The sequence below is a fragment of the Lipophrys pholis genome (genome assembly GCF_963383615.2).
Source record: "Lipophrys pholis genome assembly, chromosome: 13".
Taxonomy (NCBI): domain Eukaryota; kingdom Metazoa; phylum Chordata; class Actinopteri; order Blenniiformes; family Blenniidae; genus Lipophrys; species Lipophrys pholis.
The window spans coordinates 27,869,801-27,897,145 of record NC_137632.1 but is presented as its reverse complement, the minus strand read 5'-3'; the positions used below and the strand labels follow the sequence as shown (position 1 = coordinate 27,897,145).

The following is a 27,345-nucleotide window of genomic DNA, read 5'->3' as shown; positions in this document are numbered from 1 at the left end:
GTTATTTATGGGATTGAAACTGATTCCAGGGACAGAAGTGACACACGGGTTTCTTCAATGCCACCGTCTGTTTCTGAGGAATCGACTGAGGAGGGATTCGAACCCGGTTCCCAACCCTCCGGAGGGCTGCAGACTGAGGGATGTAGACTGAGGGATGCAGACTGAAGGATGCAGACCGAGGGATGCAGACCGAAGGTTGAGGCAGCGCCGCAGGGCCATCTGCTGGCGGTTCACTGGTACTGCACACACACCTCACCAAGAGTTGAAGGATGGATCAAATAAAATAAATGGAGGAAGCACAACTGGAATAGCATCAGCGTTGTCAGTACCCCTGGTGAAATCCACCCATTATGACCGTTTGTTTTGAATCACTCACAGCAGTGGCGGCATCTCATTTTAATTTAGCAGAGACACGGCTCAATTAACTGGAGAAGAAAATCAAAGAGTGAAATATGTCTTTCATTTGTGGATCAGCTTTTGTCTTTGGATTCTGTTGTTTTTAAAACTACTAAATAAAATGACCCAACTTTGTTGTATATTTGGACATTTTTATGAAACAGCTCTGCTCCCGTGAGCAGTTTGTCCTCGATGTCAATGTTACTTTGCTTGTAATTCAGTGAGTTACCAGCTCTGGTCTGGGTGTGCTTTGTTTGCTTCTCTTATTAAAACAAGCAAGGCAGGTTTTTATTTCTATAAGACCAGCAGACACAACGCAACACACAGGCCTTTACATGGAAGGAACAGAAATGCATGAAAAGAAAGTGATTAAGAAAACCATAAATAGGAGAATAAAGCAAAAGCTTTAAGGTAAACACTTTTTTTTTTTAACTGAGACCAGTAAACACACCATTAAAATAATCCAGCCTGCTGAGAATAAATGCTTGAACAAGTTGCTGTCAATCTAAAGGAGTCATATCATCCAGCTTTTTAAAACTTTCCCATGATTACAGATATCTTTTCAGGCTGCATTTAAAAAGAATATTTGAATTCACCGGAGATCAACTTCACGTTGAATCGAAGAAAAACCAAAACAAACAGACACTAATTTTCTGGATTTTATTGCAACAACAGTGGAGCCGAGAAAATCGCCCATTTACATTGACATCAGATAAAAATGTGAGAAATATAAAAACATCGAAGCAACTGATTTTGACACAATTCTGCAGAAACCTGAGGATTAAATACTCTTTCCACGCGAGAGCTTCACCATAAAGACGATGTGGCGTATTTCCACGTCTCCCATCCGACCGGCCGGCGGACGTTTAGCAGAAAGTAGCAGGTTTCACCCGCCGCTCTACGTAAAAGCTCGATGAGGGAAACTACCAGACTTTAAAAGCACTTATAGATCAGAATTACAGTTAAATAAGCTTTTTTTTTTTTTTTTTTTTAACTTTAATGTTACCACATAAATGTGACTCTTTTATTACTTGGTTTGTTAACGAATGCAAGGAAAGGAAACCGACTGAAAACTGACCAGATTTTAAAAATGTTGGGAAAAGTTAAGAAGTTTGTAAAAATGAAAGCCGATTTAAGTCATTTTGCAGTTGTTTAATGATTAATCCTACTTTTTATTGTTCCCAGATTCGATGCGTCTTCCCCCCAAACACGAGTTCATCTGAGCAAAGGAATAACTATACGTTTGTTACCAAGGGACCGCGGTTTGTTTCACGGCCGGGATGCTTGTAGAAATGAGCACTTATCCCACTTTTTTATTTCCAAAACATCTGAGAATTTGCTCAAAACAATAATAATGTGATTGTTCTCGTGGGTTTTAAAGCCGCCTCACCATCACCTCCAGTTCAGGTTCTGTTGATTAGAAAGAAATGCCCGGTCTGCCATCCGGCAGACTGAACATCTTTCACGTCTCTGAGGCCCCGTTTACAACGACAACGTTTTTACGTGAAAACTCAAAACCTCCGTTGCGTTTCGAGTGTCTTGTTTTCCGAGCGGTGGGCGGAGCTGCTGAGCACTTTTTAGAAAACGCCACGACTCCGTCTCTGTGTTAAAGAGGGAAAACACAACTTTTCTGAAACGCTGCTACTGCAACACGCTCACCACCGCCGTAGGAAATAGTTCTTCTGCACATGCTCAGTAGATGGACAAGAAGAATGAGCGTCACGACTCCCGGTCCATATTCTCCGGGGTACTTTTATTTTGACAGTCACCGTAAAAACAGTCCAACTTGGTGGTCTGTCCACTAGAATGTCCGTGTTCTCTCATTGTTCATGTTTAGAGCGCATCGTTCTCTGCTGCATGTGTGTGTGTGTGTGTGGTTTCATTATAAAAACAAACAACACCTTCTAGTGGCCAAACATAAAAACTACATCATTTTCAGTGTTTCGATGTTGCGGCGTAAATGTGAAACTTTTCTGAGACAAAAAGGTTGACCAAACGAGGCCTAAGAAAGACTGAGGATGGACTTCCTGAATTTGATTTTAATAAAACATTCCAGGGAAGCCAAAGGCTGGTGGAGGCATCAATCCACTCTCAGACATACAAGTCCTTCTAGAATGAAAATAAAATGGCAGTTTGACATCTGCTAATCTATTCTGACAAACTCAGTTAAGACCGTGAGCCCTCCCTCAAGGGGTCCCGGGTTCGACGCCGCCTCCCGAAAGTCTGTCTGGTCGCTGAATATTCCAAACGATTTTTTACACTTCTAGTTAAGACACGAAGAACGCACAAGGGTCACGTCATTTTTCAGCGCTAAACACTCTAAAACAGCACGTCGTGAAAGTGTGAATGAACGGGAACAGCTGGAAGGACGTGATCACAGTGAACACCGATACCAATCACAAGGATACTCAGAGAAAAAAAATAAAACTCTCGTCTCTACTGCCTAACTACAGAGCGCTGAACGCCACCGGTTCACGACGAGGCGGACGACACGCCCCCCCCCCCAAAAAAAAAAAACCCAATACAAAATAAAAGCACGGGCTGACCACTTACACCACGAGCGACGACAGGAAGTCACACTCAGACATTCAGCGCAGGTACATTCACATGGAGAACGACGGCGGATCGCCTGGTGACTACTGAGCCTCTACTGATCGCACACGCACACACACACACACACACACACGCACACACACGCACACACACGCACACGCACGGGGACAGAAAGGCACAACAGCTGCTTCGCTGACAGGAAGGAGGAGTCTGAACAGCAGCAGAAAGTAAACAGCAGTTTAAGACACTTAACAAAAAGAGGCATCGAAATTAAAAAAATCAAAACAAAAACTCAGCTGCACTCATAGGAGGAGTTAAAAAAGGAGTTAAAAGAACCATGGAAGTAAAGAGCAGTGGGACTTAAAAATGTCAGATTTTGCCTTCTCCTGTTAAAATATTACTTTTCATAGTGGAGGAATATCGAGAGCTGATTTTGGATGGAACTTTCAGTCAGAGGTTATTCTATGATATGATATGAGGAGTGGATTGTGTTTTAGTGTGGCTGTTTAATTACCTCCAGTGCATTAGAGAGGCAGACGGCGTCGGCATCAGTGTCAAAGAGTCTGTGGGCTGAAACTGCCAGTTAGAAGACAATGACTCAATCTTCTTTTTTTTTACATAAATGTAAGGTTTTTTTTGCTGAATGCTGAAAATTCTGAATATTTCGATGTATTTCGCACCAAGAAGAATCAATAGATTGAGTATTTTAAAGAAAAATGTGTTCAGTTATAAAATTGTCACAATTTGCTAAGGTTTCACAAAACAATATTTCACATTTAATGACGATATATTTACCAAAACAAAGGGAAGCAATAGAAATTATGTACAAAATGTACATATAAAAGTCATTATGATGTCATTTTTTGTGTGTTTGTTTACATGACAACGGTGCTCAGAGCCACTGGGAACACCAACTTTTTGAAAAAGGCTTCCGAGGCGCAAATGTTTGGAAAGAAAACGCGACTTTTCCGAAATGTCCTTGTTTACGTGCTTGTTCATAGTTTTGTGCTTCAGCCTTTACATCGTGGTCGCATCATGTAACTTGGTGAAACCACAGACCTACAAATAAAATCAGTTCCATAGATCATTGTAGCCTCTTTGATTTGACTCCACTAGCGATCAGTACGCAGAAGTAACATAATTAACGAGTTATAAAATAAAAATGTGTTATTATTTTGATAACAAATTGACAAGTTAATTCATGAGGACTGCGGTTATTATTGAAATAATGTGAACAAGGCCCACAACTCTGTAAAATCAGGGTTCATTTTAACCATGTCAACAGATAAATCGTTGTAAAGAACTTTTTGGCATTAGTTTTGAAATTTGCTTTAAGACTGAAGAAAAAGTTTCAGCTTAAAAGGTGCAGTATGTAATATTTTTTTTTAATGAAAAATAATTTAAAAGTGATCAACATGTAGGGAGAGAGGAGTTTAGTGAATTTAAAAAAAAAACTAAAACCAGTTAGCCTGATCAGTCCTGTAATACCACTTTGTACCACAAGATGGTGCAGCGAGTCACTTCATGCTCTTCATGTGTTCAATACAAGAAAAGGAGAAGCAGAAATAAATCTCACACAAAGTCATAACAGGAAATCAGCTCACTTGGTTAAATATCTGAGTAAGTGACTCTCTGCTGCCGCCCAGTGGACAAAAGTCACAATATTTACATACTGCACCTTTATTAGGCTTTAATGTAAGGACCGCCTTTGTGCAACTTCAGGAAAAGTCATCAGTAACACAAAAATAAACTAAACTAAACAAAAAGTAAGGCCAGTAATTTAAAACAATACACCACCTTCAAACGTAAGACACAGATTTCAACACAGCTTCCATAAAAATAATGTGGAACCCGCCCGCTTTATAAATACTAACAAGTGTTTGTGCATCAAATGCAATAAAGAAAAAAAGAAAAAGTGTGCCACATTGTCAAGCTGCTGGAAATAAACCCACGGCAGCATCAACGTGTACTATTTCACAACTGGTGAAAGTACGAAACAAATAAACTTAATTATTGAGTCAGAAACTGAATCCTACAAAGACTTACCGTATTTTCTGGAGTACAAGTAGCATCTGTCGATAACAGGGCATTAAACAATCTGAATTCTTTCTGATGCACATTTGATTATTTTGATTATTTTAATTTCTGCTCCGTAGCTTTTGTTTGGGAGATATGAAGCTTCAATTGTGCTACTGTGCTTTCTGCTGTCATGCAGTGACATCTAGTGGTCAGATATGATATCTACTGTATGTTTTGATAAACAAATGGCTTCCAAATATAATTCGCATGACTAACCAAATAAGAAAAAAGTGTCACTTTTAGACCAGAAAATACGGTAGTTAAGAATCCAATTTGCTTTGTTGATTACACAATTCAAATATATGTTTTGGTGAGAATCTGTGTTGTTCGTGAAATCAGGTATTTTGTTGAGAAAATGGGCGGAAACAATTTAGCAGAAAAGATTAAAACTTGAAACCACAAAGCCAGAGAGTCCTTTTGCATTTCTTTTAGCGGATTACTTTGTTTAATATTGTGTAGAATTCTCTGGCTCTGACAGCAGAGACAAACCCGCTCCTTGTAGAACAAAGCAAGATAAAAATGTGACTACTTGTTTCACTTCTGTAAATATACCAACAGAACAATAATTTAATTAATTTCACACCATTCTGTGGTGTTATTTCAGCATAATAATCTCACCATCAGCTCATTACATTGTTGTGTAACTGCATTGAACCGTCAGTTCATTCGACTCGGGAAGAGATAAAAGCGACGCTCTGACCCGGTGCCTTCTGGGTTCAGGAAGTTTTTAGTACATTATTATTATTTTACTTTTGTCCAAGATGGAAACAAAACTGAAAGCACAGAAAAGTTCCTGTTTTTCTTTCTTCATGATTGATTCCTCTTAGCAAAGGCAAAAAAATATTCATCAATATCTTGTGAAAAATGTTCAGGTGCATCTCAAAATATTCAAATATAATCAAAGGATCATTTAAAAAAAAAAAAAAAAAAAGCAGTTATTTCTACACTAAAAACAAAGTGCATTCCAATTGTGATAAATGATGTTCAAATAGGAAGGAAATCTGATTAAATAGGATTTAAATGATTTGATTTACTGTGTTTTGGGGAGTTCATCATGCTAAAATGATAAAGTATATAGTAAATCTAAATAAATACAAATAAAGAATAATGGACATTTTTGAAATGCACTGAATGTAAATGATGTATGTAGAGCTTGTTGTAGCAAGTCTTCAATAGATTTCACAACATTAACATTTTAAATCAGATTCACTGACGTATTAAATCTTCCGGAGTCACAGGAGATGGAATTAGAACTTTCCACAAACAGCCAGAGTTTACTTTTTACGGTTCGACAGGAAACTTCATCGGCTTTTTAGAGTTTCATTGATTAAAAACGTCACAAAAAAGTGAAAAAAAGAACCAAAAACAAAAACAACATTCCTGCGAGTGTGTAATGGCCAGACTGTGGTGTCGGACTGAGATCAGGTGAATTTCTAGAAGCTTTTTGGTTTTTGAATGTGGATCTTTTCCTTTAAAGAGTGTGTGTCACGTTTACACCTGGCATCAGAGTGCATTATGGGTGTGTGTACATCTCTGGATACTCTAACTTCACTTAAATACCAACATGTTGTTTTACACCATAAAATCTGAAATATTTTCTCATGTAAATTTAATAAAATTTTAAATATTGAGTGTGATGAATAGAAACCTTTAGGCATCACTCTGAACAGTTTTGTCCCTTTAGGACGATTTTGTTTTTTAAAATGTCGATCTGGATGTGTGGGTGTATACAGCACAATTCTCTGTAATGAAATCCATCTATTGACAAACGCTGGATTTCACATTATAATCCAATAAACTCCTCTCCAAAAGAAACTATTAGTGATTCTTTTTAATTAAATCCATTGATCCAGCCCTGATCAAAACTAAAAATATTACAGAATTTAACCAATTAAATGCCATTTTGATGACGATATATCAGTAATGTGATTTTTGTGTTTTAATTAGCTTTACTTAGGAGTTAGTGTTCTTAATGACTGAAGTGGGCAGTGATTTTATAATCTGACGCTCCACACAAACACCCCCCACCCCACCCAATACCTAACGTGTGCTATGAGGAAAATAACCAATTCCAAGTAACCAGACTGACATTTGATTAAATCCTGAAACCGATTCAGTGTTTTGTAGTATAGAGTGGTTTATGAAGAAAACAGGAGATTTTTGGTTTGTTAGTTTTAGAAGTGGACATTTGAGTGTTTAAAGACTTAAGAGGGGAGTAACTTAAACTGAGGTTTGAGGAGAGGCAGTGTGTGTCTTCAGTGTATAAACACACAAATAAAGCACGTTAAATAAGTCATGTTACCAAAAAATGTGACTCCAGATTATAACTTAAAGGTCTAAAAAAAAAAAAGTCAGAGGAAGACGTCAGATGAGGCAGATGATACTGGAGACATGAAGGAGTAATACCAGGTGTAAACGTGATCGGGTTGGAATTATTTGAATGAAATGTGGCTCAGTTTGAGCATCATGTCAGCATTAACAGTCATGGTTTTCTGCATGTGGATGAAGTGATGCTGGGTTTCTTGTGACATAAAGAAGAAGAAAAACAAGACGTGCCGCAGACTGTACCCGAGTGTGCGACCACACATTCAGACTGTTGTCGGGATCGTGAAGCCGATCACGACCGACGCCGGGACCTTCGCGAGTCCCGACGTGCTCCTCGGTGCAGCCCTTCGCTCTCGGCCACAGCTCTCTCTAGGAATGATCGTATGACACTGCGTCACCGGCTAATCAGTTAGGAGTCTTTGCTAAGCGGTAGGCAGTGTAGGAGATTACAGCAGAGTGACCACGGTGAGCAACGTCACCGCGGAAACATCACAGACTCGGTGTAAGACCCTGTGGAGAATCTCTAATATCAGTAGCTTCACTGGTTGTGGAGTTGTTGCTCACTGAAGGCAGAGCTATAGATATACAGAATAAGGCAAACTCGGTTTCAGGTCAATCCAAAAGAGCCATATTCGCACCAAACGCTCCAAGGCCATTACATCCTCCCCTTTATAAAGCTAGTGTAATCGCTCTGGAGCTTTTAGTGCCAACATCGAGCGGGCAGTGCCCCAGGCTGTGTATGTCTATGGCTCTGCTCCATGGCAGCTCCGCACACTGACCCAACAGTCCCGGAGGCAGGCCTGCTCTGAGCGACCTGGAGATACCGTCAGAGGAGGCAGCACGAGGCCAGCGGCACGAGCGCCGCCAGTAACGAGTAGCTGATCCTGTAGAGGTGCTGAGGAGAGAAGGTCACCACGACCACGGCCAGGGGCAGAGGGAGGCAGGAGGCCAGAGGCAGGAGTTTGCTGGGAGACAAGAGGGGAGACATGAAGTGTCCGCTCATCAGGAGGAGGAGGAGGAGTCAGAAAGAGGGGAGAGGCGCTCTTTCCTCCTACCTGTTGCTGAGTTTTAAAGTGTTGCAGTTAATAAGCAGCATGTAGGCAGTGATTAGAGGCACTATGTGTGGCCAACAGGGATCAGGATCCAGCTGAGCAGCGTATCTGTGGAACAGCACAGCACAATTTTCTTCTCATTTTCAGCTCTGACTGGGAACAAAAAAAATACCAATTCAGTCTGGTATAATGACAGCTTTAAATGTTAAAATCGACGTCAGTGAAATTCTATGCGTCCGGCTTTAGGACTGGTAAACCAAGTGGCTCGAGCATCTCAGTCTTGTTTTATCATCCAAAAAGAGAATTAATAACCATTTATTTATTTGAACCATTGGCAGGTTGAAATAAAATCTGAACAAAGAGGCTGTCAGAGTAGCTCAGAGACGAGCAAAGCAACAGGAAACTAAGCAAAAGTAACTGTGATCATCTGACATGTGACCTTCAGGAGTGTTGAATATTTTCATTGAGTGTTTCTGATGCTTTTCTAATTCAGTCTTTTAGCATTAAACGTACAAAAAGCTTCATTCATATCACGTTACTTCAAGCATTAAAACGATGGCCGAACACTGGAGGGACATTGAATTCTGCTTCCAGCTCAACACGTTTGGACCAAATAGTGACACAGGGTCAAGAGAAACCAGATTATTTAGGTAAAACAATCTTTCCCCCTCATGTCCAGATACTGTACCTCAGGTTACGGATCCAGTGGATGAGCGAAGGTGCGCTGAGCATGACGGGGAGTGTGAAGAGCGCCGACAGGCAGAGGTGAAGCTGGAGGTCGTCCCTCACCTCCTGCAGGGCGCACTCCGACAGCAAGGGGGCGCCGCCGCTCTCCTTAGTCACGCTCAGGGAGTTTCTGTCCACCGAGCCGTTCTCCGCTTCTTTGGGCTTCCGTGGCGCCTGCAGAGGTTGAGGAGGAGCTCGGTTATTCTCCAGCATCGGAAATCAATAACCGATTGTTTTCTGAGGTTAATTATCAGATCCTTGAAGTGTCAGGAAATGGTGAAAAATCTGAAATGTGGAGCTCTGGTGTTCGTTTTGGAAATCCAACAACAGAGTATTAAAAGTAGTCAGTCAGTGTAAAAAAAAAGAGAAAGATTATTAAAGAGTTAACCAGTCTAATATTTGATATATTGTTCACCATCACGCTGATTCTCAGATGATGGTGGTGAATCTAAAGAGAGACAGTTACCAGGTTGAGCATGTGACTGAGGGATCGTTCTGTCATCTGCAGCCTCAAAACCTGAAAACAACAAACAGTTAAAGACCGAAACAATTCAGCTTGATGAGTAAACGATAATGCATCTTTCACATAATATTCCTTTTACAACTGTATTATCATATCATTATCAATAATCAGTCTCATTTTTGCCCTAAATCGACCCTCATGTGACTGAGGAAGCAGCGCGACAACAAAGTCCACTATGTTGGAAAGGTATACGTATAATAAATGTACCCTGTAGAGGTGGAAGAGGAAGGCAGCACAGATGGACAGAGCTCCGCAGGACGTTGCTCCTGTTACGGTCAGACACAGAGTGATGAGGAGCTGAGAGCGCAGTCGCAGCGTCCCGCAGTCTCTGGACACACAAGGCCTGCAGACGAAAGGAAACACTGTGTGAGGCAGGGAAGGAGCCAACAGGTCAACCTGCAGTGAACGCCCAGCCTCACCTGTGCAGGGGAGCGAGTATCAATGAGATGAGTCTTATGATGAGACGGAGCAGCGTGCTGCCCCAGAACGCCACGGCTGCCCCCAGGACGTACAGCAGAGGGGACAGGAGGTGGGGCCACAGCTCTGCCGGGGCCGCCTCTTTAAGAAAGGACCCATCAGGGTAAGACGGGGGGAGTGTGTCCACCGGCGGGAGGCGAAGCGTGGACCAGACCTCCTGGAACCAGTTACAGCTGAGGAGACCAACCGACACAGTCAGCACGTGATGAATTGTAGAAGAGGCTGTGTACCGGGAGTCTGCAACCTTTTAACACTGTTGTCAATGAGGGCGCTGTCGTCACCAGCTGGAGTGCCCGTTAAACAAACAGGCACACATGGGAAGAACATTCAAACTCCATACAGAAAGGCTCAAATGACCTTCTGACACCACTGTGCAGCTGTAATGATCATAACTCAGAGTTTGTAGCACTTTTTCACCTGGTTTCACAAGTTACAAACGGCTATGTTACTAACTAAGCTGTGGCCGGCGTGCCTGAGGTTGCAGACCCCTGCTCCAGCTTGTCATCAGTGGTCAAGAATAAAGTTCATGAAACCGGCTCTCCTACCTGAGTAAGCTGTGCAGAATGTACACAGACAGGTTGACTTTGTGAGGCTGCAGGCCTTTGCCCACCACCTGGCTCATGTTTGCGGCTCTCTTTGACTTCAGGATGGAGGACAGCTGCCCCCCGCAGGCCAGGAGGAGAGTTACAACAGTATACACCGGCACCATGGGACCACAGAACCTCAGTATCTGTGGAACAAGAGAGAGGCTTCAAATGTGTGAGCAGCGATAACCAATTAAAACCATGATAGGATGACTGTGTTACCTGCCCGAGCACCCTGGGTAATGAAGTCCTGACTGACACCTAAGCCACAGAGTGAGTGGTCAATTCCACATCCATTCATTAAAATGTTTTAATAGAACACGTGACTGTGAGTAGTAGTACCTTATACTGACAGTTGGGGGCAGTGTGGAGCTCCAGGAGGACTCCTGAGGTGTTGTCTGGGCGACTTGTATGAAGCATCCCTGAGATTTCCGTCACTGAAGGTACACTGGCAGACAGAACGCATCACGTGATGAGAGAAAATGTGAAAACGTGCCGAAAGATTTCATTAAAACTCACCTGGCTGTGGTCAGAGAGTCCTCTCTGAACCACGCCACCTTCATCCGGTACACGCTGGGCAATCTATCTGCTGACAGACAAGGAGCAATCAGCATTACATATGAGCAGGAGCATGTTTGCCTACACATCAGTGAGAAACTTACCTTTAATAACTTTACACTGGCTGGCAACGTTGATTCTGAAAGCTTGATAGACCTGCAGAAAGACGCGTTCACACTTCAGGGAAGAAGGAAGGAACGGAGAAGCTGAATATAGACAGAATCTGTGAAAGTTACCTGGTGGAAGTGCTGCAGCTCGATGGTGTGAAGAAGTCCGGATGAGCTCACTGTGACATCGCTGGCAGTCAGACCTGAAAAAAAAATCCAGTTTTTAATAAACTCCTTTTTGTTAGTCTTTTACAGAAAGTCAAATCTGACGTTTGCTTCTGAATTCAATCCCCATGAAATCATGTGAAGGGAGTAAGAACTGTGCGTCTTTAATTTTAGTCATTCAATTTTAGAACATTTCCATCATTTACCGACCACGCACCTACCGCCCTGCAAACACATTTATCAACAGTCGTCCCTCGTCAAACGTGCTGTGTGTGCATGTCGCTAAAAACAGGTTCGTTTTCAGGCAGTAGTTGTTCACACTTGAATTTATACTTTCATACCCAATCATTTCTGGAGGCTTTCACACTTTGTAAATGAGCCGCACTAGTTTAGTGCTTTAATTTTTAAATAAATAAATAAATAAATAAATAAATACATAAATAAATAAATAAATAAATAAATAAATAAATAAATAAATAAATAAATAAATAAATAAATAAATAAATAAATAAATAAATAAGGGTACTCACCAAAAGACAGGACATGAGGCACTGGGACAGACAGAGTCTGAGATACTTGTCTCTGCCACTCGCACTCCACAGTGAACTGAAGATCAAACAACAAACACCTTCAGCAGGTTTTTCCCGTCAATTAACATTTTCATCCTATAAAAATGACTTTTACACTTTCAAGTCTGTTCATTTGATCATTTCTACTTCCCATCAGAGGTTGCGTATTACTGTGTCTTATCAGGAGCTCATCAAGGGGGTCGCAGGTTTTTTTTTTAGAGGAAATGTGAGGACAGGCATCGGGAAAATATACAGAGACATCCTCTGGGACTTATTAAAGTATTTATGATTTGGTTGTAATGATTTCCTAATGTTTACAATCCTCTGATCCCAGCAGTGCCAGTGACTGTTTACATTGTAGTCCTGGACAGTGGTCCCTATAATATACAACAGATATTCTGGAAGCTGGTGAGGATTACTGGAGGGCAATCCCATCAACGGTGGTGTGTGTGTTGGCCATGATACCTCCAGACAGCATGTTGACAGCGCCGCGTTCCCACAGGCGATGAATAATACAACACAAATTATTCCTCCTGATGTTTGTAAATGTGCTGCCAAAGTGAGCCAAATGAATGTAAACCAGCTGATTAAAACAGCTAAACAAGAAAGCGTGGTGTGCGTGTCAGGCAAACACAAGCACCGGGTCCATGACATAAGCTGGGGACGTCTTAAAAATGTATGATCCGGACTGATTCATGTGTGTTAAAATCCTTTTATGACTGTATTTATCTTAAAGATGCCAGTATTTTAAATTTTATGGATTTAAAACGGTCCAAAAAATGTGGAATGAGTGAGTGCTTGTGCACCGTTTTTGAAAATGTGACACTTCTTCAATATTACCAATATCATAAATGGTCAAAGCGTTATTGTTATGAGTATGTGTGGAAAATCAAGGCCTCCGCAATTATTATGCTTGTTCTTATTATTATTACCATTATTAATATTATTCCATTAGAATACTTTATTTATTATTATATTTCCATTTTAATACTTTATTCATTATGATTCATTATATTTTTCTTTTTACTTCTGCTCTTAATCTATTGTTGTTGTTTGTTTTGACCAAACTCTTTCTTTTGGGCCACAAACAATATAAAAAAATGACCAAAGGAGGTCGTATGTTTCCCTCACAATTTTTTCTCTCATCAAAATTATTATATTTATAGTTATTATAATTATTATTTAAACTGCAAAGCATCTGAAAGGTTCTGTTTTATTTAACTTGTGGATGTGAAATGATGATGCTGTATTGCTCTTAATAAAAAAACCTCACATGATCCTTTCATTCCAATTCACAGCTGGTCATGATGGATCATAACACAGTTTCTCTAGAGGGGAAAATCAAACTACTACTACTGGAAACTAGAGCTGCTAAACTGCGTTCCATCGCTTTAAAGCGGTGACAAATAAATAACTTCATCTTCCCTGCCTGATCGTTCGCAGTAAGTACCTGTTTGCCATTGAGGTTGGAGGCGGAGACGACCAGATGAGAGACTGAAGACAAGTCGCTCAGACTCAGAATGAGAACCTGAGAAGGAGGATAATCAGTCAGGAGCAGCCAAAAAGCTTTAGATGGGACTACCTGGGATCTGTTTACAGTTGAAGTACCTTGTATGGTGGCAGAAGCTCGGTGTCCATGGACAAATCTACTGCGTGCATACTGCAGGTTAAAGATCCAGACATCATCCATCAGGAGGAGAAATCAAGAGCACATCTCACATGGTGGAAAACTGGGAGGAGAGAAGCTGCATGTTGATGGTGAACTCACCATGAGGAGCCGTTCTTGTGCACACAGCCGTACACCCAGCCGGTCATCTCCTGAGACGACAACAGGAAATATGAACCGTCGGTTAGAAAAACTTTTCTCGAGTCTCAATACTTGCACCCGTTCCATATTTACTGTGTATAAAGTTTATATTAAATGAGGTTAACGGTATATCTAAAAAAACTCCTGAGCCATCAGAAAGTGTGAAAACCAGACTGAGCTCATATCAACTCGTCTTACGTTTCTAATCATCTTTCAATTCAGTGGTTTTTTTTTGTTCTATTATGCAGTTTAAAACAATAAAGAAAGAAAGAAGCCTCCACTCAGCGTTGTAATCTGTTATAAAGATCTTAAAAGTACAAGAAACACTGAAACCACAGTCATACAACCTAAGTAATACAAAATAAAAAAAGACATAAAAAAATTCAATTCGAGCACAAAATGTGAAAACATGATTTATAAGAAAATGTGTTTGTGAGACCTGAAGTTAAGCCTCTAATATTGTGAACAATGCGATGTGGTACAGCTTTATCATCACATTAGGACAGTGGGGCGAGAGGACGGGGCTGGTTTTGTGTTTATGATCTGTAGAAGATGACAAATTCTATTTAATTTAGACACCAGTGATGGTACAGATTTTAACTTCACCTAATCTACTCAGTGTTTATACGAAACCCTGGAAGACAAGAAACAGTAAATACTCAAAGGTAAATCAGTCATGTTGGAGAGAACGTGGAATAGTCCCTACAGACACATATTCTGGAATTGCTAGAAGATACAGATATTTTGAACAACTATACATATAACAATGCAAAATATACTAAGATACCACATTCCTAAGAGCTGAATTATACTGTATTTGGGTAACGGAAAACGACATACATGCAGGGGATGGATATCTGGTTAAAATATTACTGAGAGCTGCAAAAAAGGCTGTAACAAGGAACTGGGCTCAAGTGGATAATACAGGAAATCTACACAATGGAAAAACTGACATATCGATTAAGACAACAAGAAGCACAAGAAGAAGATCAGTGGAAGAAATGGAACTTTTTTTTTTTTCAGGAACTCGGATACTGACAGACAAGTGAAAGACTAAACAGCGAAGAAGACGAAGACTTTGCAAAAGAACTGACAAAGTAGATTGAAGCTCCCAACAGGATCCTTCCCTCTTTTCCTTTTATTTATTTATTTTTCTTTTCTTCTCTTTTCCCTTTTGCTTTTACTTTTCTTTCTTCATTTTGTGCCCCGCCCCTTTTTGTTTTTAATATATCTTATTTCTGTTGAGATTAACTTCAATTACATTTGTTCAGGATATACCGTCCTGTTCTGTCTGTCTGTGTTGGAAAGAGAAAAAAATCAATAAAAACTAGAGTGGGGTTTTTTCTTCTTTTTTTGTCTTTCAGGGTTCCTTGTTTTTATCCAAAGTGTTCCACCCGAGAAGCAGATCTTGGTGAATCTGGAGAGCGCTGCTGAAATGCTCACCAGGTTGTTGCTCCGGCAGTAGAAGTGGCTGTAGGCTTTCCTGCGGCTCGACAGGGCGAACAGGAAGTACTTCAGCTGTCCTTCCTGTCGGGTAGAGGAGAGGACAGGAGAGCGCCACTGAAGGCTGGATTTCTGAACGAGTGGAAGAAGAGGACTTGTTGAACGTGTACAGGGTGTGGTACCTTTGGTGTGCTGTAAGCCAGACGCAGCGTGTTCACTTCACTCCACGCTTCAGGGAAGTCTACAAGGAAAAAACAAGAGGAGCTAAATATGATCGACCTGAAATTCAATCCCGATTCATAAACTACTACGTGAAAAGAAACATTTGCAGCCTGTCCACATTCCTACCCGAGATGGAGATGGAGGCGTCTTGAGTGTCTCCCAGCATCCTGACAGGGTGTCTGATGAAGTGATGACTCAGCACCGCCTTCTTTCTCTCGGGGTTCACTGTGAACTGTCGATTAACACGCCGATTAACAGGAAGTCCCTCGAGATGAAACAATATAGCACAAATTCAACGTTATCAACTTTCAATGTGAGACCGACTGAAATGTGATGAGTTGTTTACACCAGGAGGGTAAAAAAAAAAAATAAGGCACGCAGCCTAAAACCTGCAAGAAGCTCCAATATGGCCGCCAAAACAAACTTTTTTCAACAAACTCCTCAGGATAAAATTGGGCCGTATGTGATATAAAATGTGTTTGAAACCTCTTCGCTGTGCGCAAACGTGCCTCAGAATTTCATTCAGGTCGACCAGTGATTAACTACATAATTAAAAAAAGAATAAATAGATTTTACGCTCTGATTATCTAATATCTGGTGGCCTCGGGGACAGAATTCAGAAAGTTTCTTGGCAGTACAATTCAGAAAACACAAGGATATCAACATCATATACTTAATTATCGTTTTGTATTCATTACAAATTTGAAAATTATTGTTATTATAGCATATTTGCCCAATACACTAGAGCCCTGTTCCTCACAGGTACAATTAAATAAAAAATACATAAGTGGTTTTCACTGCTGCTCCACAGCAAGAAGGAAATAAATCAGAACATTTTTAAAAACACTTCAAAATGTGTTCCAGTACGACAGAGAGAGAAACATGAATAGACAAACACTCCAGAGGTCGAATGTTGAAATGTTCTACATGTGGTTTCCCGCACTGTGCCCGGCCTCTGCTGAGTTTGCATGTTCTCCCTGTGCGTGGGTTTCCTTTGAGTACCCAGTTCCTCCCAAATCAATCATAACTCAACCACACGTGAGACACTGCTGCGTTTTCCTTAAGCTCTACATCCTCGATAAAGAGAGTACAGAAAATAACGAGATGTTTGATGTTCCCACCTGTCTTGTTTCAGGATCAATGAGATCGAAAAAGGCCCTGACAGTAGCAAGAACCAGCTCTTTGCACCTGGAACACGAACACAAACGTCCTCAGTGATTATTTAAATGTCACTCGGGGACAAATAAATGAGTGATGTTTCTTTTACCAAACAATGGAGAGGTGATCCGTGGACACCCACGTCCTGGGGACTGCAGTCGCCTGGAAGAAAACACAAGAACCTGAGACAGACTGACGGAAAGAGGCTCTGCTGAAATCAGAAGCACAAAAATCAAGAAAAAACTAAAAAACTAAGTCCACAAAACAAAATAGGTCCAAGAAGAGAAATGCACAAACCCCAAAGCACAACTACGCCAACATTCTGATTCTGACCACAACAGCTGAGAACAGTCGACCCAAATGGCTCAAATTCTTACACCACAAAATGTTCTCTTGCAGCCCGGTACTGGTCGATTCCTACTGGTAACAAGAGAACGACTGTCTTCACCTGGCCAGTCAGTGGTCATAATGTTATGGCCGACCAGTGTCAGAAACTTGTCGTACCACCAGTGAGAGCTTGTTGGGGTCTCCTGGAGGACAGGGCAGGGACACCAGGCCGGAGCGGACCTGGTAGTCACGGTAACCACCCCCGACAGACAGAACGGTGACGTTCCTGAGCTTGTTGGCCTGGTTCACCCACTTCTGCCTCACCGCCAAATAGAAATCTGCAAACAAACAGAGACGGCTCTCGTTTTACCAAAACCCCGGGGGTGGGCGTCACGGCTCCTCCCACACGAGTCCCAGCATCTGCTCACCCAGCAGGTAGGGGTCCAGGACCAGCACCGGAGCCAGGTGGGGGGAGGCCTGGGTGATGATGAGGCTCACCAGGTTGGTGTTGAAGCGAGGCAGAGTGAAGAGCGCCCGGGCCACCACGCCGCCCATGGAGTGGCCCACCAGCACCACGCTCTGCGGAGGCGTCTTCACATGCTGAGGAAACAAGAACAAGGTTGTGTGTTGGGGGTGGGTGGGGGGGGGGTCATATCTCATGATGAAATTCCTCCGTTCTACACCTGCTGCTTGAGCACAAACATTTAACCCCTCGTCGTCGTCGTCTCTTGGTGACTCTTGTCACCCGACAGCTGGCTGTCAGCCGGGCCTCCTCACCGCATCCATCTTAACCAACTGCTGAGCTTCAAACCCACGTGATCTATCTTTCCCTCGCAGGTGGAAAGACGGATAATAAACACCCGCGACGAGAAGTTTGCCCCCCCCCCCCCTGAAACGCGACCCCCCCAGCAGGGGTGTGTGTAACCCGGCCCGAGGAGCAGAGGACATGCGAGGCCTGACCTTGTACAGCCGGAGGATGGCCTTGATGCTCTCATGCAGGAACTGCGTCTGCCTCAGCAGGCTGCCTCCGTACAGCGCCACCAGCTCCTCGTTGAAGTCCACCGTGAACACGTTGAAGTGCAGACCCCCGTCCAGGTTCTCGGCCTTCCTCAGCGCGACCGAGCCCAGCGAGCGAGCTGCGTGACGAGAGCCGAACATTTAGATCCGATTGGAGCTGTGGACACTCGCACATTAGATCAGTCATTGAATAAATGATTCCCAAAGCTCGGAGGAGCTTCGCATAGATTTTCCTTGACTTTTATGTTGGAGGAGAAAAAAAAAAAGCCTCCTTAACACCAGAGTTTATTCTTACGACTCATGTGTCACACAGAACAGTATTTTTCAATATTGTGGAAATTGTGGTTCTTTTATTAAAATTTCAGGTTTGTCATGTCTTGTAAAAGGATAGTTCACTGAATTTGAACTTCTTAATGATAGATTAACAGAAAGACATAGATTTAAAGTTCTAGTTTAGAGTAGAACTCTATTAATTACCGGCCCGGCTCACTTGAGATCAGATTGCGCTGTATGTGGCCCCTGAAGTAAAATGAGTTTGACACCTCTGCTCCAGACTGTGTCTCATTAGGCTTTTTGGTTTTTTTCCAATGTGCAGATCTGATGTCGACCGTTGCTCTAAAACAGCAGCTTCTCACACAACACAACAGCTGCCAGCAAGTTTAGAACTGGAACTCACAACCAAGAGAACTCAACGCTAAACTCAAGATATCTAGTCTTTGTGAGTAAAGTCATAAACGTACCATTAAGTTTTCAATATCCAGGTCAACCCACAGAACACACTCTGCTTCTGTCTCTTAGAGAAGGGGAATCAGGGCCAACGTTCCTACACTGTGAAGAAGTGCCGTTTGCTCGCCAGTCAGGCAGCTTCTGATCTACAAAAAGCTTGAAATCCCTCTCATGTCCTCACGGAACCTCCCAGACATCCAATTAAAGAAAGAAGCCACCGTGTGTGGGTTCCTCTCAATGAATGCTTCCGTGTCTCCTGATCGTTCTCATTTAAAATGCTACTACTGTGAGTGTTGTGTGTTTGGAAACGCTCCCTCCTGGGCTCTTACCTTGTTTGTAACTCCCGGCGTTTCCGGGCAGGAACAGCACGGGGGCCCCGGTGAGTTTGAGGGCCCGGGTCTCCTGGGCGTACACTCCTTCTCCGTACAGATAGAGGCCGTACGCAGGGTAGAGTCTGGCCACGCGGCGGGGCAGAGACACACGCTGTCGACCGACACAGTCAACAGATTAACAGGGTTTCTACTTCCAAATAACAGTGCTCAGTCTGTTCTGACTCATTTTGACCTCAATGTTCATGTTTTTGTTTTTAAATCAGCCACAGTGTTTCAGAACTGGAGCAGGTTTTTTTTTTTTTAAATGTTCTTTTTTTTTAACTTACATTTTGTGTTTTTAACTTTTGGCCTGTAGCTGAAGTTAATGATGAAATAATGAAGTGAAATATAATCTCTTCTCGACACAATCGAGCGATTGGAAACACGATTTACTTCTATTCACAGACTTTTTCTGGGAACTTTTATTCCCGTTATATATAACATGCAGCTTTAGTTAACTGACTTAATTAGTATAAGTAGATCATGTTACAGTGTCACTAAGCCAGGTATGATATCAACTCTGCAGGCTGCAGCTGACACACATCAGTCCCTGCTTTGCTCTCAAGCTCAACTCTGAATTCCCAGAAGCAGTGGAAGTCTATATGTGAGACATGTTCTCTATATATGAGACAACGCAAGTCTTGGTAAAACCAAACCTTCATTTTTCTAATCCTTGTACTTTGCTTTGAGCACAAGACATGCAGGCCTGTGACCCTTCCAGAGCAGGGGAACGAGGGTTTATTGGGGAACAGCAGGCACAAAACTTCAACTCTTGGATTGAGCAGAAGTTATTATTCGCATTCAGATCATTTCGGAAAAACTAGCCAGTGATGATTCTCTTTAGTAGGCCGACGACAGTCAACGCTGGCAAAGAACAATCCACATTTACGCGTATAGAGAGCCAACAACCTCTGATAAGGATTAATAAATCTATGGAAATAGGGATTTTATCTGTATGTGTGGCGTAAAGCTAGAAAACATCTCAGGCCTGAATCGCCGACACAGAAAACCAACAGATGGAATACTGTGAGGGCTTTTGCTTTAATCAAAACTGTAGTTCGTTACAACTTCACAATCCTCTTCTGTGATGTGTTCATCCTTAGAGCTTCAATGTTCACTGAATGATTTGATCTGAGTCACCACACGCAGGAGAATCTGGTTAGGCAGGAAACGCCACTAAAAATACAAACTAAAACTGTGTCAGGAATGTCATTCATCGCTCCCGATGAGTTTGAGATCTGAAGGTTTTCTGATGGCTCAGCATCTTAACACACTACATGCTGGTTTTTCACTTTGGAACTTCATTCAAGAACAATCGTCAAACCATCCAGGGATTAAATTCAGCAGGGCTGGACAAAACTATGTTCGAAAGTTACAACACAACAAGAAATAGAAGCAAATAAATTACAGAAAAGAAAGAAGAAAAAGCCACAATCATGAGAACATAAAGTAATTAATATATTGAATTTATATAAAAAAATTATGATACAGGAGGAGTTGATAATAGAAAGAAAAGGAAAAAACAAAACAGGAAAACATAAAACAGGAAAAAATGATTTAAAAAGATAAAATCACTGAAAAAGGACGGGAAAATGAAAAGAAATTGCTAGTATAGCTCAAACTCCTGCCTGGCGACTGTAAACAATGTAATAAAATACATCTAAATTGTACCTATGACATTTCATGAATGCAGCCTGGGTTTTTTGTATGTGACATTTAAAAAAAATAAATAAGATTTTTATTAATATAATACAAGTTGCATGTTTAGCGGCTTCAGACGTATTCTATTCAGTGGAAAATCCTGAACACAGCTTTTGCGGTCATAAAGGTTGCAGAGACCTGAACATGAGTTTCTGGAGAGGTTGTGATTTGGGGGGGAAACTGTCAGTCGGATCTGGCAACACTGAGCTCACACTTTGGAAGTGACTGTCGTTGTAAACTGCACTTACTACCTGGTTATTTCCACATTTCTGACTCTCTTCTTGTTTCTGCTTTCTGTCTAGTAAAGCACCCAGTCCGGGGTGAGCCCATCCAGATGCCTCCAGCGGATGACAGCGTCCCTGAGGCGGGTTACCTGTCTGGAGTTAACCCGACTCCCCCTCTCATAAAGCGGATTTGTAGGTCACCTGCTGAGTGACAGGGTTCAAGCATCTGGGCTTATTCATGCTTTAATAAGCCGGCTAACATGGGCTAATCCCAGCCGAAACATTACCGGGCCGATCCGGGAGCAGGGGTGGAGCAGAGGTGGGGCAGAGGTGCAGCAGAGGTGGGGCGAGCCCACAGGAAGGAACAAACCTGGCAACACAGCACCTGTCCGCCAGGTAAGGCGAGCTTCACACACACGGGAACCGTGCTACAAATATAGCACGCTCAGATGTGATTTAGCGGCATGTGCAGGCTGTGGTAGTCCCCCGGTACTCCGCCGGTACTCACCCGGTACTCCGGGTACTCGAACATGTAGGTCATACTGCATCGGTTCTCCTCGAAGCCCGTCAGTAACTCCCGCAGGCCGACCGCCAGCAGCCCCAGAGCCAGCCCGTAAAAGGCCCCGGCGGCGAGTCTCATGCTTTCGGTTCCCGGTCCGGCTCCCAATCCTCCCGAATCGCATGTATTTATTTATCTTACAGGTGTCCGAGGCCCACGTTTCCTCGTCGCTGCTCCATGGCAGCCAGCAGAGAGACGCCGCGCGGGCTGTCAGACACACCGGCTGGACCTCACAACAGGAACCGCACCTCCTTCAACACTGCTGATTGGCGGGCCGCTCCGCCAATCAGAGGAGAGCACCGACAAGGCTCAGCCAATAGGAGAGCGAAGAGTGAATGACGTCTTCGACTTCAGAAATGGAGGCGTTTGATTTGTTTATCCTTGATTTGATCGCTTTAATTTCTGTTTTATTTATATATATATATATATATATATATATATATATATATATATATATATATATATATATATATATATATATATATTATTTTTTTTTTATTTTAATTTTTTTTTTTTTATTTAAAAAATAAATGTTTCCTTATGTATTCAAATCATACATATTAAAATAAACATTGTGGTTGCAGGGCCCAGGAGCCAATCCCAGTTTACAATGGACGAGGGCAGGATACCCCCTTGAAACCGGAGAACCAGGAGGGAACCAACAAACACACAGGGAGAACATGCAAACTCCTCACAGAAAGGCCCCAGTTGGTATTTGACCTGGCTGTGAGGCGTGAGTGCTGACCACTGTACCACCATGAATGATGACCATGAAAAATACCACAACTTGTTTTGTTTGCTGATAAAGTATTTTCTAGACAGGGGAGAACTTACCTTAGAATTGAACAAATTAAAAAGCCGTTTGATGTCAAATATATATATATATATATTCCTTCAACTATCAATGGATTTAGACAAATCAAAGTTTATTTTTCTGGTAATGGTTCAGACATGTTGAATTAGCTACGTATATGTGTTATATGTGGGTAGGTATATAACAACTGTATGTATTTCTAGATACTGTAGGTATGTGTATACATAGATGAAGATATTGTGAATTAACAATAATTTAAAGAAAATTACCCACAAAAAAACACACACTGGGTTCAATACCAACTTTCTGTGTGGCGTTTGCACGTTCTCTCAGTGTGTGTGTGGCTTTGCTCCAGTTGGTGACCCTGAATTGCCCCTAGGTGTGAATGTGAGTGTGTTTGCCCTGTGGCAGACACTAACCTTAACCTAGCCCAACTGTATAAAAAATAAAAAACCCGCAGACAAATATATCGTCAAGAGAATCAACAGCACAGATGTTTATAATTCTTCAAATCTTCAATAAAACAACAGAAGGTCTGCTGCAGCTGCACCAAGCTGCCTTCATCATTACAAACAAATAAAACATGAGTGCAACCGGGTGTTTTTCACATTGAAACTCTGAAGGTTTTGGACTTGGAATATCTTCTCACAGCTCAGTCCGACACACAGAATAATAGCTCACTAACTGCGCGGGATAAAAACTCTTGTACAGGCTTTTTCGGTTTCCTGAAAAAACAAAATGGTGGAAGACACCACCGACTGAGAAAAAGCATTTCAAATCAGAATCGACGAACGCGGCGATGGCGATCGGACCACAGGGCGGACCCTCCGACTCTTGAGACGCTGATGATGGGAAGAGTCTCATTACCTGCTGGTTAAACCTCCACTATGAAATCAAAGCATGTGCAGCAGCAGATCTGAGATGGAGTAAACAAAAACAAAAACAAAAAAAAATCATTGGAGATTTCAACGATGTGGATTACAGGAGTTAAATATCACTTCAAGGCATCTGGAGCTCACAGTCTGCCTTTAATCCACAACACAGAGCTTTCAATTAAAGATGCTGGAGTGACTCACTACACCATCCTGTGGTAAGAAGAGATATTGCGAGTCAGAACGGGGAGACCTGGCTACTTTTGATATTAAAAAAATCCCTAAATATTCTTGCAGCAGACTTTCAGAAAACATCAAAACTGATTCCCCACATTCATTTACAACTAAAATATTACTAATTGTACCTCTACTTGTCTCAATCACACCATGAGCATTTTTTTAATAATGAGTTAATCTCATTTGCCCACCGCGTGGTAAAATTGGTAAGCTGAACAATAGTTGATTCGTCAGGTGATGTGACCAGGTGAAGAGTTTAATATTTACAATCGCTGGTTTCTATGAAGGGTGAAGACAGAATTAAGAGAGCAGCTGTGCTTCGTTCACTCCAGTGTCTTTTCTGTGTTCGGCTCTGTCCTCACAAATCTCTGTAGTTTTGCAAACTTTTAAAAAAAAAAAGAAGCAAATACTGTGAAGGGGAAGAAAACAGAAGCACATTTGTGATGAGTTTCCACCGAGCAGCTGGTCTGCCTCAGTCCAGCAGTTTGGAGTGCTCTATCCTGGTGATGGTCCAGTTGGGAGGAACTCCTTTAGTGAACTCCCTCTGGAATCTGCAGCAGACGGGGTGAAAGGTCAGAGCCACGGCGAACACAAACACTCTCCGCTGTAACGTCGTGGAGACACTAACTCGTAGATGGCCGTCAGCAGCCGCTTCGTTTCTTCTTCGTCCGTTCCCTCGCCGATGGACACCTTAAAGAGGCGGGTTCCCTCTATGCCGTCGTCAGGAAGCCGCGCGCTCGTCAGATACCAGAACCGCATCAGGATGCTGACGAACTTCCTCCCTGCGAGAAAAAAATAAATAAAGCAAAGTTTCTTTGGCAGGTGGATCCTGTTAACTCTTGTTTGAATAGTTTTACCTCCACATCGTGCTTTTCATCATGATTCCTATTCAAAAGCTCTTAATGGAAGTTTGCAGCTCCCTGACTCCTTGATATTTCCTCTGTAGCTCTCTGGCGCCCCCCAGAGGAGGCTCGTCTCACTCCGTAAAAAACTACTGTACAAGATTAAACACATTAGGCATTATGCCTATGGACTTCCGTTCATGTAGGTGAAACGTGCTGCGCGTAGCAGACGTTACAAAATGTGTTAAAAAATGTTTTAACTTTTAGAGGGCACTATGGAGCCATTTCAGCATATTTCTCATGAAATATACATTTTTTTAGCCACTTCTGAATTGTGTGCAAAAGTTTGAGCAAGTTTAGGCATATCAGAAAGGCAGTAGTTCCGGATGTAAAATATAAAATAAAGTATTGCTTGGGTTTCAATAGGGTCCTCGCACTACTTGGTGCTCGGACCCGAACACGTAAGATCTACTCACACAAGGGATTAACATGGAACAAATTAAATAATAGAAAGTACTTATAGTGCAAAGTATGATTACAACTGTCCAAAAGTAAGACTTTACCTGGAATGGATCATTACTTTAAACATGCGTTTTGTTTAATTTTGCATTTTATGTAAATCACGGGACAAAAAAAAACATTTTTTCACTTTCAATTTTGTTGAAATATTTTCATTTAAAGTTTATGAGAATACACTTTTTGAGCTCAGTGTCACTCTACATGTACCACACATGCAGGATATAATAAATCATGAACCTACTTCATGTGTCCAGTACTTTATAAAGTATTCTAGCGAAGGATGTCAGATTCAGTATGTTACTTGAAGAGCTGAGAATGTCGTGTTTTGTCACCATCGTCGTCGTAGAAAATCCCCACGTCTCCGGGTGTGGAGTACATGATGTCGTCTGGATCTGCCAACAGAGCTTTCTTGTAGTCCGAGGACAGCAGGCTGCATTTCTCCTGCAGTTTTCCAACCAGCTACAAGCAGCAGACAGAGAGGTGAAGTCAGGAAAAGGCCACTAACTACCACAGAATGAGGTTTACGAGACTCTGAACACGGTTTAATGCTCACAGACGTCAGTCTGACTGCGTGTTGGAGAAACCTGCTTCAACACTCACGTCTTTCTCTACCAGTCCGTCCAGAGCGTCAAACTGACACCGAGACAGCAGCCGGGAGACGTGAGAGAAGGCCTGCAGCACAGAGACAACAGATAACTGAAGCCTGTGTGGAGCAGCGGCTTCACACCTTTTTCCTTCACATTAAATATAGAATAAAAGGATGATCATGGCTTCATACATAACAGTTCAGAAAAGAGTTGATTTCCTCTTGAACGAGTGGTAGAAGGAGAACTAATAGGAATAATACTAGGAATAGTAATTGTAGTAAAAGGAACAGTAATATAAAGTAGTAATAGCAGCGAAAGAGTAGTGAAAGTAGTAAAAGAGTAGTAATAGCAGTAACAGGAGTAGTAAAAGTGGCAGCAGAGTAGTAATAGCAGTAACAGGAGTAGTGAAAGTAGTAAAGGAGTAGTAATAGCAGTAGCAGAAGTAGTAAAAGTAGTAAAGGAGTAGTAATAGCTGTAACAGGAGTAGTAATAGCGGTTGCAAATGTCGTAAAAGGAATAGTAATAGCAGTAACAGGAGTAGTAAATGTAGTAAAGGAGTAGTAAAAGCAGTAACAGTAGTAGTAATAGTAGTAACAGGAGTAGTAAAAGTAGTAAAGAAGTAGTAATAGCAGGAAACAGGAGTAGTAAAAGTAGTAAAGGAGTAGTAATAGCAGTAACAGGAGTAGTAAAAGTAGTAAAGGAGTAGTAATAGCAGTAACAGGAGTAGTAATAGCAGTTGTAAATGTAGTAAAATGAGTAGTAATAGTGGAAAAGCAGTAGTAATAGTAATAATAATAGTAAAATGAGTAGTAATAGTGGTAAAAACAGTAGTAATGATCCTAATAATAATAAAAGTAGTAGCAGTAAAAGGAGTAACAATAGCAGTAATAACATAGTAAGTAGCAGGTGTGTGTCGTTATAAAAAGAGCAGTTATTGAACCTGGTTCCAGGCTGTGACAGACCTGTTTGGCTCCCTCTGTGAACTCATCGATGCTGAACTCTTTGTCGAAGTAGGTTCGGATGAGAAAGTAGTAGATCCTGGTCCGGAACCAGATGAAGGGGTTCGGGAGGCCGACCACCACCACCTTGTTGGAGCTGTAGGCCCGCAGGGCGGCGGGGAGCCGCGGTGTTCCGGAGCGGGTCAAGACGGAGGGTTTATTCAGGAAGAGGAGAGGAAAACTGGATGTTGATGGAAACCTGGAACACCTTCTGAACATGGGCAGCGCCATCTTTCGCCTCCTTTCTTCTTCTGTGGTGCACACGCTGACGCTGTTTTTTCTTCTTCGTTGGTCCTCCTGCTTTCTGATGAGCGCATCACTGCCACCTTGTGGATTCAGATGGATAAATTCATCCAATTGAAATTTCATGATTAAAAACAAACCTAAAATTTATGTTAAAAACATTTTGTAATTAATACCAAAGCTTTAGTCATTTGGACGTTTTTTTCTTGTTTTATTTTTTCCAATGATGTTGGTACGCTGCTTCTTGATTATTTGAAGGAACTTCCTGTACATTAACAGTTGAAGCCCTTTTTACTATTTGTTGGCAGGTGATTTAGTTTGTTTGAATACGTTTTGTTGTTACGTGATTGAGAGGCTTGGTGACAGTAACCCAAAAAATAAACCAGGAATAGATAATTAGGACAAAAACTTATAACTTCCCACATTAAAGTCGGCTATGTTTATCATTTGTTTTTTCAACAAATGAACAATCAGCTCACCTGCAAGAAGATTGATTGGAAATTTAACCTTTTGTGTCTGCGTTGGTTCACATCATACGCCACCTGTGAAGTAATGACAACACCT

The 27,345-nt window shown here is 41.9% G+C and overlaps 2 protein-coding genes across 5 annotated transcripts; both read right to left on the bottom strand.

Moving 5' to 3' along the window:
• Nucleotides 1–1,316: 1,316 nt before the first annotated feature.
• pgap1 (post-GPI attachment to proteins inositol deacylase 1) lies at nt 1,317–21,901 on the bottom strand. The gene is made up of 26 exons (XM_080479066.1): nt 21,619–21,901; nt 19,144–19,297; nt 18,032–18,207; nt 17,500–17,671; nt 17,249–17,409; nt 16,854–16,906; nt 16,708–16,774; nt 15,713–15,818; nt 15,547–15,605; nt 15,365–15,448; nt 13,883–13,932; nt 13,723–13,774; nt 13,565–13,642; nt 12,076–12,151; nt 11,510–11,583; nt 11,378–11,429; nt 11,235–11,304; nt 11,058–11,163; nt 10,938–10,976; nt 10,677–10,861; nt 10,074–10,304; nt 9,862–9,997; nt 9,598–9,648; nt 9,094–9,305; nt 8,409–8,513; nt 1,317–8,318 (listed from the first exon to the last, which is right to left on the bottom strand). The coding sequence occupies exons 1-26, from the start codon at nt 21,748–21,750 to the stop codon at nt 8,180–8,182; spliced, it is 2,820 nt and encodes a 939-aa protein (XP_080335192.1). The 5' UTR covers nt 21,751–21,901; the 3' UTR covers nt 1,317–8,179.
• Nucleotides 21,902–22,575: 674 nt separating this feature from the next.
• maip1 (matrix AAA peptidase interacting protein 1) lies at nt 22,576–26,817 on the bottom strand. Of its 4 annotated transcripts, none has more exons than XM_080478900.1 (6): nt 26,503–26,817; nt 25,554–25,625; nt 25,286–25,412; nt 24,221–24,374; nt 24,029–24,143; nt 22,576–23,399 (listed from the first exon to the last, which is right to left on the bottom strand). In XM_080478900.1, the coding sequence occupies exons 1-5, from the start codon at nt 26,767–26,769 to the stop codon at nt 24,065–24,067; spliced, it is 699 nt and encodes a 232-aa protein (XP_080335026.1). In that variant the 5' UTR covers nt 26,770–26,817; the 3' UTR covers nt 22,576–23,399; nt 24,029–24,064. The 4 variants fall into 4 exon arrangements, 2 of the variants coding, with proteins under 2 accessions (XP_080335026.1, XP_080335025.1); XR_013935914.1 differs by having other exon boundaries at nt 22,952–23,399; nt 23,503–24,143; XR_013935915.1 differs by having other exon boundaries at nt 22,952–23,399; nt 24,003–24,143.
• Between the last annotated feature and the right edge of the window lie 528 nt (nt 26,818–27,345).